General features: G+C 31.6%; 2 protein-coding genes across 12 annotated transcripts in view; both read right to left on the bottom strand.

Moving 5' to 3' along the window:
* The window catches only part of LOC113399155 (uncharacterized), a 180,293-nt gene extending 178,868 nt beyond the window's left edge, over nucleotides 1–1,425 (bottom strand). For both annotated transcript variants that reach the window (XR_010309357.1, XM_026638228.2), the window contains exons 1-2: nucleotides 1,156–1,425; nucleotides 838–1,047 (exon numbers count right to left, since the gene is read on the bottom strand). Coding sequence is in view for 1 of the 2 variants with exons in the window: in XM_026638228.2 (XP_026494013.2) it covers nucleotides 838–1,047; nucleotides 1,156–1,268 (323 nt within the window). In the remaining variant the exon portion in view is untranslated. The remainder of the gene's footprint in view (nucleotides 1–837; nucleotides 1,048–1,155) is intronic.
* A 2,540-nt stretch (nucleotides 1,426–3,965) lies between these two features.
* On the bottom strand, nucleotides 3,966–12,240 carry LOC113399053 (uncharacterized). Of its 10 annotated transcripts, none has more exons than XM_026638068.2 (8): nucleotides 12,052–12,240; nucleotides 9,605–9,722; nucleotides 9,246–9,482; nucleotides 7,505–7,747; nucleotides 6,218–6,382; nucleotides 5,137–5,367; nucleotides 4,897–4,994; nucleotides 3,966–4,261 (listed from the first exon to the last, which is right to left on the bottom strand). In XM_026638068.2, exons 2-7 carry the CDS (start codon nucleotides 9,693–9,695, stop codon nucleotides 4,924–4,926), a joined length of 1,038 nt encoding a protein of 345 aa, XP_026493853.1. In that variant the 5' UTR covers nucleotides 9,696–9,722; nucleotides 12,052–12,240; the 3' UTR covers nucleotides 3,966–4,261; nucleotides 4,897–4,923. The 10 variants fall into 10 exon arrangements, with proteins under 10 accessions (XP_026493853.1, XP_026493854.1, XP_064073103.1 ...); XM_026638069.2 differs by having other exon boundaries at nucleotides 4,912–4,994; XM_064217033.1 differs by lacking the exon at nucleotides 12,052–12,240 and adding an exon at nucleotides 11,836–12,020 and having other exon boundaries at nucleotides 4,912–4,994.
* Nucleotides 12,241–12,622: the final 382 nt, after the last annotated feature.

Below are 12,622 nucleotides of genomic sequence, written 5' to 3'. Positions count from 1 at the left end.
AGAAGGAATAATGATAAACAAACCTTAGATTTACATATTGTCGTTGCGCCTGCAAGTTGTTATGTGTTTTTTTCTTATTTTAGATTTTTATGCTGTTTTAATCATTATTTCAATTTATGTAGCTTTTGATGTATGAACGTCACATAGCTAAATTTTAAAACTTTAAAATTATTATTGATGTTATCACCAAACTGTTTTTACAGTACATGCATATTGAAATAACGTTTAAAACAGCATAACAACCTAAAAATAAGAAAAAACACATAGCGACTTTTGCAGGAGCACCGAAGATATGCTGCATAATTTGCTAATAGCTCAGCTATATTATGCACTTCCAACCGTTCTCAACTAAATAATACACCAATATTCGACTAAAATACTTATATCAACTTTAATTTTACTTCAAAGGCTCCAATAACAGTTGTTGTTAACAATGTTCAAAATGCCAATTTTTCCATAGGTTATTCAAGCTTGGCCGATGATAGCATCAACTCAATGTCAAATTCTGTTTATTTAGCTTTTGTCCTCTGGTGGTTGGAATAGATTTTAGACATTAACACTGTTATAGATATTAACCATCCCCTTACATCACTAAACACATACAACCCTGCGAACTAAGATGTTCATGTGTATTTTACTGGCTCATTCACCCTTTAAACTGATGAACGACAATAGAATACTACAACAAATAGAAAAAGATCTACAATATATATGCACAATGCAAATATAAGCACAATTAAAAACTTATTTATGGCAGGTTTACTAGACAATAGTTTAAGTATTTGATATTAAAAGAAAATGGCTTTATGTTTAACGAATTTATGAATGTTAATTTACCAAACGGTTCTTTCTGGATTTATTTCTGCAAATTTTTCTTTTTGCTTTTCTAAAACTTCAAGTTTCTCTGGCATATTTTCAAATTCCCACATAGAGCTAAGTTCCTGCACCATTTCATCGAATATGCCTTGTTTCAAGCAATTAAACATGGGAACCCATTTTACTCTTTTTAATTTAGCTTTGGGTACTGTGTCCAGAAAATCCTCATTTCTAAAACAGATACAAGCAGTTAATAAAAAGTGATGTTTAAAACACATATTATTAAAATGATTATATATCTGAATAACGCAATACATACATAACTGTAATAAGAATTACCTGACAAGGTTGGCTATGTTACTGAATTCTTTTAATATAGTTAAATTGTCAAAAGTTACTTCAGCACTACTTATATTTGCATCATCCATTTGGTTATCGTTTTTTTCACCCATGTTGTAAAGAAATTAAACATTAAATACACAGACAACTTTTATTAAATATAATAGAACCACATTTTTCTGTTTATAAAATGTATGTTGTTGATACTTTGTTGTTTATAACGAACGTTATTTTAAAATTCAAATCACAAACGTCAATTATCAAGCTTCTGCCTTCTTTGCTTTGACATTTGTCTGATTTTTTAATTTCGTTTGAAATTGAGTTTCAATTATTGGCTTAGATTAAAATATTTTAAGTCATTTTATTCTTTATGGTTAGTGTTTATTGAAAATAATATTTATTGGTCTATTCGGATTATTTAATTTATAAAACACAAAATAAGCAATACACAGTTTTTAATAATTGTAAAATTGATTTATCGAAACCTCCGTTTTCTTAACTTTATTAAAGCTCAATTATTTTTAATCTTTTATATCATACTTGTTTATTTTGATATTTAACTTGTCATCATTTTATAGTAACATACATTTGTTTTAGTGTTATTTAAAAACTATTATTTTTTCAATTAAATAACTGAAAGTATTAAAACTTAATTTTATATATTTTATTGACATTCAGATATCTTTCAGTAAAAATAAATAGATGCTTAGCGCCCATAACCAGAAAAATATTTTTTTCATATAATTTAGTGAAAAGAGGCTTTCCAAAATATATCATCTCAAAATTAACAATAAATACCTATTAATTCAAGTTTTAAAAAACATAAAATGTTTAGCTATGCTAACATAGCCTAACAATTTATAAGCATAATTTAGCTTGGAGCAGATATTACTAATAGTGATGATTGTACCATTAAGGATGCCATGATAACATTGCATAGTTTATCAACAGCGCTTCTAATTTATAAAAAAACATGTTATTATATTAATTGATCATGCCTGCCTCTGATGCCTATATTCGGAATCCTTCTGAAAACAAGGAATATCAGAGACAGGTATCAAAAGCTCTGATATTTAAACTATTCTGTAAATTTTCTTTTTTGTGAATTTTTGGCAGTCCTGAATTGTTCGATGAATAAAACAGTAGAAGATCACCGACAAAATGGTCTGCAAGAAAGGTTATGCTGCTCATTGTGCTACATAATGTGCATATATCTGCCTCTTGGAGTAATACATTACTATAGTTTGTCCACGATGAAGCGTTCTACTTTTTTCAATCGCTACAGTTCGAGTGTGCAATGTAAGCTGCTAAAGTGCGAGTTCTATTGCTACATTTAAAGTATCTACGTGGCCACACGCACACTAACTTAAATAACAAAGCAGATTTATAGTCAAATGGAAATATGCTCTACTGTATATTACCGATTTTATATGACGATGTTTCTTATTCGATGTGCAGTATTCCGTATTGTTATTATTTTGTAATTTAAGCCTCTCGACCTAGACCTCTGCATAGAAAACATTTATTATAACGATGGCACCATTTTGCACGTATAATATCATTGGATGTTAAAAATATTTGACTATAATAGCAGAATAGTATTTCTTAAAATAATGTTGTTGTATAGGTCTTTAATAGGTCTCACTTAAATCGCACCAATATAATCTCAATATATAGTTCTGTCAAGATAAATAAACCATGATCAAATGATTTATGTACATTTATTTGCACAGTTTGTATTACATTTTCACTACTGCACCACTATTAGTATTGGAAGTCTTTAACCATTAGCTCCAGAGGCAGATATTATAAAATAATTTAGTAGCCATTTTTATTTTTTAGGCAATTCTTATTTTTCATTTGCAGTCAACCCCAAAAAGGAAGTATTCCGTTGAATTTTATACTTGATTCAATGCAAATATTTATTTTTGTTTGCCTGCTTACAGATATTATATTGTGCGTATCTGAGGTAAAATGAGCATCGAAAGTAACTAGAAAATTCAAAGTGTTTCTAAATAATGTTTGCCGAATGCCGAAGAGACTGAGAGGGTACCTGCTGCTGATTTTTTAGTGGGTATTCCGGTGTACTAGTTTGACCGGCGAGTCCCACATTGTAATTTTAAACTTCTCGTGATTATTTTTATACTGCTAACCCAGGGTGTAATTTCGTAATATTCCAGGATATTTGCTCAATATTGCAAAATTAATATTTTAACGTTCTAATTAGAAAAAGCTATTTCAGATTATTATATTTAAAAAAGCGGATAATATCGGATAAGTGTATATGATAAATGCGGATAATAGCGGATAATATTGAACAATTATAAAATTAATTTATCAATTGCAACCATTTTTTGACCATATAAATTATTTTTGAGACACGATTTACACAATTCATTTTAGGCGGCAGAGAGTTTCCTATAGCCTAGGAATTTAAGACCAAATGTTTGTGATATATTACTAAAAATCTCTAATCATTTATGACAATTTCGTGACCAATTCAGATCAAGGATCATTTTATAAGAGGCCAAATTTCAGCACGTGAATTCGTGCTTTAAATTGAGACGATTGAAGCATGAATTACACGTTCTTGTATTTATAAAAGAAAATATCGAAAATAATAAATAATTTTCTTAAATAAGGATATCTAAAGTAATAAGATTCGAATCCGAAATCAACAATTGAGTACCTTGTAAACAAATATACCAACTGTCTATTCTTTTTAGATCTTTTATAACTAAGAGAACTTTTTCTAATAGGTCTTCCTTAGATAGATACTTCATAATACTTTATTGAAAAATAAAACAAAATTTAGGCTTTTTGTTTTTTATTGATTTTTTCTTGTTTTGTTTGAAGTACATAAAAATAATAATAATAATAAAAACAAATTATTTTAACAAAGTTCATTTCCATGGCAGTAACTATGTTATTGCAGTCTTTGAGTTCTTGAAGAAATGTATACCGGATATTTATTTGCATTTAACATTTTATGTAACATAGTCATTATTGATACAGGAGAACAATTATAAAATAAATTTAATAATAGGCTTTGTAAAGTTTAACTTAAGAAGTAGGGTTCGATGACAGGCCCTTTAGAAAGCAGCAGCTGAAAATAAAACCGGTTATCAATATTTTTTTACAATAAAAACAACTACATACAGCAACAACCTAATTTGTCAAAATACCCAATCGTGTAAATAGTCGATGTAATTTTTAAATAAAAATCCTGGCATGTATATATGTGTATGTGTGATGTTCTTTCCTTTTTCATATTTTTTTATATACTCTAGGTACGTAAGTGTGCTAAAAAAGTGCACCAAATGTTCGTGTTGATACAAAATAATTTAACTCACTAAATTTTATAATGAATTTCTTTACAAAAAATAAAATGTATCAGAAACAAATCGTGCGGGCGAAGGAGATATTTTTAAACATTTATCGATTGCGTAATAGATAAACCGCCTAAGATAATATTATAAGACATCGCATGGACTGGGATAATAGAAACATTCTTTTTGGGATTGACATTGAATACATTGTTATGGTACTTTTAAAAAGGCGTTAGTAAAAATATTTTTCGTAATTAAATGGTGTTATGTGGTAATTATGGCTTTCTGGTAAAATAATTCTACTCATGACGTGAACTATACGGTCTACAGAATGCATCATAGCACAATGGGTACACACAATATAAAAGTTCTAACAACTTCAACAAAATCAGGTTACATAAATCCTTTTTACCCATTGAAGAGATACCTGATGCTTGTATTACAGACTATGAATGAAGGGTAAAGTCTTGCTCAAATCATCCACTGTGAACCTGTCGTAGACCATTAGATCTGTTATGACCAGAGATTTATAATTAAGATACGTCGTTAAGCTTGTTAAAAAATTAACAATGATCGGAGCTGCCGAATCGATGAGAAGACAGACCAAATTTTACAAGTAAAGCTTCTTTCATATATACAGCAACTCACTAACCTAAAGGTCTGATCGGATGTTTGTCCCAGAGGAAGGTGCGTTTGACAGGCGAAAGGTACGAGTCGCGGATGTATGATGGGCTGCGATCCCATCGTGCCATGGGTCTCAGCTCCGGCCAGTCGTACCAGAAGGGGTCTCTCGTGATCGCCGAGATAGGCAAGGATGGGCTCGGGTTGAAAATGTCGGCCCAAGGCCTGCGCCGCAGTCCTCCGGCGTTGTATAGCGGTGCACCTATAGGTCACAATTATTATTGCCGGGACAACAGACATTTTAATTTCGTCATCGCTCCTGCACCGGATACAAGCACTAAAGCAACACCTACATTATTAAATAGATGAAGCAGCATTACATTTATAACTATAAACTAACATCCAAGTAAGACATACAGAACTACAAAAAAGTATGATCAAACTAAGTAAATACACGTTTGATGCTTAAACGTTTTGTTTAAGTATACCTGCGTGTTAGATTATTAAAAATGAAAGCTCTTTTCATTAACCAACAATAAGGCTATTTTTTGTAAAAAATACTTGACCATTAGTTCAATAATATACTTGAATCTTCTAGGCATGGCAATTGTATCACATTTTAATCAAATTTAACTTATTTTAAATATCACTACACAAAATAGGCTTTAGTTTTACTTTATAGATATAATACTTAAATATATAGATATATTACATATGTACAATTGCACATGCTTTGAACATGAGTTATAATCTGAAAACTCTGGTTAAATCACAAAATGGTGGGTATTAATTATAATGGCTATTAATTTTATCTGTGATATGTGATAAAAACTCCCTTCATGCAACAAAATGTTTATACAAAGAACACATACACTCAAGATTAACTCTACAAAGATTGTTTTATTGTGAATAAGAACGTCCTGATTACTTATTCAACGGATACATTTAATAATATACGCTTGATCAGAAAATCCAGTTACTCAATAATTAATGTGACTTAAGTGCTGGAGTGAAGACGGTGATCAATTCCAAGAGGATTGAAATAGTACAGAATTATTAAATAGTTATATAAAGAAGGGATTTTACGGAAAATGATCGTCTGTTGCCCTTACCGTCGGCATCGAATGCGACCTCACAGTCTCGCGGTGGACTAATCCTCGGCTTCACAGGTGTGGGAGATCTCCCTCGGAGCGAGCGGTCAAAATCGGCCCATTTTTCAGCATCAGCAAAAAAAGGGTCCTTTTTGAATACGTCCGAAATCCTCGATGGCCACGCTCCTTCACGGTAAGGCTCACAGTGAATACCACGCAAACAAATCCATGACTTAAAGCGTGGTATTTTTATTTTATTACTCCATTTTAAATTTGTAACGAGTGCAGTGTTCACTGATATGATTATCGCACTTAGTAAAGTGAACATTCCAGTGAGTGTTTCGCTATATACAATGCAGTACATGCACATGTTGAATGAAAGCTTATGTATGCCAGACGTTATTACACAATTGTATTAAGGAAAATCTTAAATAAAAATTTATAAATTTGTCGTCGATAATGAAAGGGGGTACTAAACTACAAAATCAAAACACGTATTGGTCTTTTAAATTTTAATAAAAAAAATATGAATGGGTTAGTTAATGTAATTAATTTGTACTATTTATAAAGTACGGTGTAACAGTAAAAGTATTTATATATAATAATTTTCAAAGCCTATTCTAGTCGAGGGTCTTGATTAACAATGATTTATTTAAAACCAATTCATACTAAATATGATGTCGATATAGCGTAAACAATATAACAGGTTTATATGTACAGAATTTTGAAACAAATTTCAACAATAGTGTAAAGTTTAATAAGATGAAAACGTTAACAAACATGATGTATCAAAATCTTAGTTCCTAAGATAACTGTTTGTAAATTTTAAACTTGTGTAAAAAGGAATGTACACTCTTTTCACAAATTTAAAACATTTTAATTAACGCTAGCACTCTCTCGCTAATCAGTTTCAATTCAATTCATATTGAATCTAACAGTGAGTGATGGTTCGTTTACAATGTTCTGAATTCACGTGATTCACATAGGCATGAATGTTCCAATAAGATATGTATCAAAGTTTTTAATAAACTATCTATGAAACTATTGGAGCCATTCATTACCAAGTTTATAACGTGAACCAGCTCACACACCGAGTATCGTCCATTCGTAATTCTAACAATAACCAGCTTTTACGAGACACATAAAAAGACGCAAAACGTATAATATAATGCAAAGTCAACAAACATGTTGACATGAATATTCTATACGTAATATCGATTATCTATAGTAAAAATCGAATGGACAAATCTTGGCCTTTGCGGCTTAGTCTAGCTTAATGTACCGTGCAAATAGTTATTTAGAATTTACCTGTTCCCCAGTGAGGTTTGGAGTCGGGTTCATATTCGATGCCTTTAAGGCTCCTAGGCGAGAGATTGTCGACGACGGGAGCGGAAAAGTCGGTGATGGGGTATGCACGGTCCTTTAGGTAAAGACCGTAGCGAGAGGGGTACAAGCGATCGATGGCGGCAAGTCTGTCGAGGTGGTCCTGCCACGCCTTGTGAGAGTCGAACGGGTCAACACCTCGTCGCACACGTCTCGGTACATGGTAAACTGTTGAAAGAATTAAATTTTAATAAATCAACAATACAAATATGTATTTTATTTACCGACAAAATAAACCAAACAAGAATAATTAAGGGAAAACAAAAGAAAAAAAACGTGACGTTTGTCAATCCGATGAAATGGACTTTTTAAGGAATTCACAAAAATGTTTAATGCAGATAAAAAAATATTCAAAGGTCACTCAATTTCAGCTATATATGTATATTTACATAACATATAAGAGTATATAGTTTTAGTAATTGTTAGATAGATATTGAGCGAAAGCTTAAATATATAATGAAAATTAACACGGAGAGATAGTAATAATCATCGCTCCTACGTAGAACTTACCTCTTTTTGTGTTGAACGGATTTTAGATTCGAACAATTTGATTTTAATCTTAGCTTAGGTAGGGTACAATTGAAATAAAAGTAATTGTGACCTGGGAAATGCTTGAAGATTTAACAATGACGTCGAATACAGGCTTATGGTATTTATAAGTGTGAGTAAATGTTATGTGTAAGAGATGATTTCTATTAAATATTACATGCAATGGTGAATTATGACGCAAGCAAACATTAAATGCTGAATAAAATACATAAGCAACAACTAAACATATACAAGAATATATAATCTTATAATGATGATTTTCACTGTTTGCTTATTTGCTACGAACATTCTATAAAGTAACCTTTAAAAGATACATATGTAACATTTAGACATTGTGAAGCGGAGCACAGTCACACGTTAACACGTACAACATAAATATGAACAGAGACAATTTTAATATCGAATCAAAAATGTCTGTGGTTGTGTAAAATAAATGTAATGGCTATCGATTCATCATCAATTAAATCTCCGAGCTTTCAACAGGATCCACGTCATGATTTAAATGCATAAGTTTTATTTAATAAAATTATACAAAATTTTAACAATACAAATATTTAATACAACTAATAAAACGATGATTATGAATGATGTTCATTTCGTTTTTCTCGTTATATATCGAAAATTTAATCTATAGTTTTTTTTTTGAAGATGTTTCTTCGATGACATCTGTATAATCATGAACTCAAATATTCATGGTAACTGAACATGCTTAAAAACTATTTTAAGCAGCTCCGGTTTTTGCTGAAACAATTAAAATAATAATGCCAATATTTACATCGATCAAAATTGTTAAAAGTATGGTTCCTTGACAACGATAATGATAATTATGTAATATACAGAGACCGTAAGATTTGTTGAAAAGTTAAATAAAATATGAGCTATATACATAGATGTAATATAATAATTAAATTAATATTGACAAGCATGAATACAATTGATAATATAATAAAAACAATAAACAAAGTTACACTTGTGTTCAAAAAGTCCTAGGTGTGTTATATATGCGAATTATTTTATCAATGCTCGATATTAATACAAGCTTTAAAGTCTTTAAAAAATGTTTGCCATAGCGTCAATCGTAGACGGGTCGAAAATATTGTTATTGTGTGATACTAACTTGGCCTGTACTGTTCCAGGGAGCGAGGGTAGTTGTGTGCGTAGATAGGGCGCGGGGAGTATCCATATACTTCACGGTGCACTGGAAGGTAGCGGTATCCGGGTACGGTGATCCTTTCAGCGGCGCCAACGGGGTCATCGTAGATAGATTTGCTGTAGGGGTAGGTTGACAACAGCTCTGGGAAAACGCTGCGGCGCGATGGCCTGTACCTTTCCTCGGCTCTGATATCTTCCGACCCTAGTTACAAAATTAAAAATACGGTGAAAAAAAATTCTTTTGATATATTTATATTTTATACATGATATTATTCGTGTTATGTTTTGAATTATTTACTATTGATAAATATGTTTTAATTATACCTTTTAGAGAACGCACGAAGGATTGCCAAAATCTGGCTTTCTTCGATGGCGTCTCATTTCTGCCAATCATTTCTAAATGACTTTTAAACATTTTGGCGATTTATGTCGTGCTCGTGTTCTGTAAAGAATATCAAGGTTAATCTTCATTCTATAAAGAAATAAGAAGTATGTAAGAGCTTAAGAATACTTTATTTCCAATTGAAACCTTCCACGAGGTGCTCTACAAGTTACAATAAGGGCGTTAGAATCCAAGAGGTCATGTTCAACCCTTGTATATACAATTTTAAGTAGATTTAGTGATATTATTATATAATTTCCTTAGACGTTATTTAGGATCAACATAAATATATCATTTAATTTTAGTTGTTCACTTGGAAATAAATATATTTTGTATCTCTTGTCGTTCAGGTGACATAATAAATACAATAGCGCTAGCGTTCATCGTAAATAGAGCAATGACGTATGCAACGTTAGCATCTGGGCCACAAATAGCCATCTCCGTAGCTGCGTTGCTTCGAATGGCCCATAGACTTGGCTCACCGCCAATCTCACTGATGTAGAGAATTACTCGAGAACGATCGTTTTTACTAATGCTTGATCATCGTTCAGCTATTTTCATGTTTGTCACGACCTTGTTGCTAGTTTCAACGTGGATAAGTCACCGGCCAGGTCGCTAAATAATTTTAATTATGTAAGCTCGCTGTTAAATATCACGGTCTATATATGAACAAATTTATCAACATATTTTAAGTACAATTAATATTTCAAAATTTGCAGAAATTGAACTATAGACGATTTGCGAAATACGGTTGACTGAGTTAATACAAATAATTCTAAGTTGTTTATGATCTATCACGAATGTAACATGACACACTTAGGTATGTAAACATAAAGCAAACACTCTTAAATTATTAATTTAAACTAGTCTAAACTTTCCACCTACATAGACTTTTCTCAATTAATTTACGGTCTTCTTAGAACTTCCTATGAAATGCTTAAAGTATGTATTTGCGTCATTGATCTATATTTAGAAAAGCAGAATCGCCATTCATCAACCTTCGGTTGAACAGGGATGGACTTTCTGAAAGATATGTGCACTTAAGGATTCCGAATTGCAATTAAATATTACAAGTGATTGATTCATGTAAAGACATAAATAATACTGAAATTTATCTGATCTGAAATAAGAAATAAAAAATGAGCTTAATTGCTTTTTATAAATGGCCAAACAATAAAATTATCATCTCATATTACCGTCTATTTTCCTTATAATATTAGAATTTAAGAAATCCGCATAATATGGAAAAAAAGATTGTTGAGGTTATTTTAAAAATTGAGCTAGATCTAAGAATCACTACTTTTTAAAATAACAAAAAAAAATTGTTTGAAATATAGTTTTTCTTATAAGTGAAAGTATGGGATACTCTTCCAGAAATACACGTATTTAATTATAGGCCAACTAAAAGAATACATAATTTATATGTTGAAATTTTTAAACTAAAAACAGAAATATTATTGAGGCCAAGAACGAAGGCCAATGTCGGATATATTTTGCTGTTTTGCTGATCTCTATCGCATACCGCTGCAAATGTTTTTTTAACGTTAACAGATTATTTTTCCGCGAGATTCATTTATTACAATGTCAACGAGACCTACTTTATAAACTACGTAAGTGCTGAGTGATGCAAATCGAAAAAAAAAGTATTGTGAAACGAATACAAAAATACTCGAAGGCGCGTCGATTAGTACAGGTTGCAAATTTGGCTCGGATAGGAGTCGCCCAAAATAGTCGAGGCGCGCTCTCGTATCGGATTCACAGCATTCCCGATGCTGCGTAACGTCGCCGATGAAACAGGTGGCCCTATGCCGCACGACCGAAACCTTTAGCCTTAAGTTATGACATTATTAATTAAAGCTATAAAAATACATTATACTTCGAAGGATAAAAGTAAAGGATAAGCTAGAACTTGTATAAAGTTTTTGGGAAGAACTTAAAAGATTAAACATAATTTTTATGAATATAATGTATGAAAATAATTACATAAAATACTTAAGAGAATAATCGAAATCGAAATAACAAGTAATTGAGCAAAAAAACCCTTAAACGTCAACAATTTACCATAATAAGCCCGACTACAATATTTTTACAATATTGTAAAGTAATTTCAACACTATATTTTTCTAAATTAGGCCGATTATATAAACACTTTTAATCATTTTAGGTAACTTACGTGCTGTAGAGACAATGTTACCCTGTCAAGATGTCGCAGTAGTAGACTAATCTCCCTCGAAAACGTAAGTCAGGGTAGGGGGAGGCTATAGAAAGAGAACAATTGTGCAACTAGATAGAGACGGCTATATACACTCCGAGATCACAAGAATATCGTTGGACAATACGTTGCATACACTTTCGCGAGTTTTAGAATGAGAAGCACTTAATATCTTACCGATTAATATAATGATCGTTTAATGTTAGCTGTGTTGTATCGCTGACGAGCCGACGTCGAGTGTCGGACCAGGGCGGGCGAGCACTGCCGAGCCGCGCGTCGGCGCCCAGGCGTTCCGCCCGCCCCCGCCACGCTACGCCGCCCAGTAAACATTTCGTTTTTCTGTTTAACTGCCTAATTTGCTCTAAACCTGCGATGTATTTAATATCAAACATGTTCTGCTATCTGGAAATTTTATAGCATTAAAAAATATAGGGTGTTTAACTAAATAATTAATTTAAAATAGATAGATTATTAAAATAAGTTTACATTATTATATTAAGTTAAACATCTATTGCTGTTTTGGTGATTTAAATATTCACGATGTTTAAATCACTAAAATGGCAGCCGCAACAAAAAAATACTATGCTTTTATTATTATCATCATTTTAATTATATTCGGAACTAATTCAATACTTTTACTTAGCAACAACAGGCCGACATACAAGTATTTTTATACACAGTTTTATGCAGACTGACTCTATACTGAAACTTTACATTTTTAAAATATAAATGAAGCATAGAGGAGTTA

This window comes from Vanessa tameamea, chromosome 15 (assembly GCF_037043105.1).
Source record: "Vanessa tameamea isolate UH-Manoa-2023 chromosome 15, ilVanTame1 primary haplotype, whole genome shotgun sequence".
Taxonomy (NCBI): domain Eukaryota; kingdom Metazoa; phylum Arthropoda; class Insecta; order Lepidoptera; family Nymphalidae; genus Vanessa; species Vanessa tameamea.
This window is presented reverse-complemented; position numbering and strand designations above follow the sequence as displayed.

Coding starts and splice junctions, on each gene's coding strand:
- LOC113399053 (XM_026638068.2), bottom strand. CDS start 9,695: ATGTTTAAAAGTCATTTAGAAATGATTGGCAGAAATGAGACGCCATCG. Junction 9,483..9,604: donor CTTCGTGCGTTCTCTAAAAG/GTATAATTAAAA, acceptor TTTTGTAACTAG/GGTCGGAAGATATCAGAGCC. Junction 7,748..9,245: donor CCTGGAACAGTACAGGCCAA/GTTAGTATCACA, acceptor TTCTTTCAACAG/TTTACCATGTACCGAGACGT.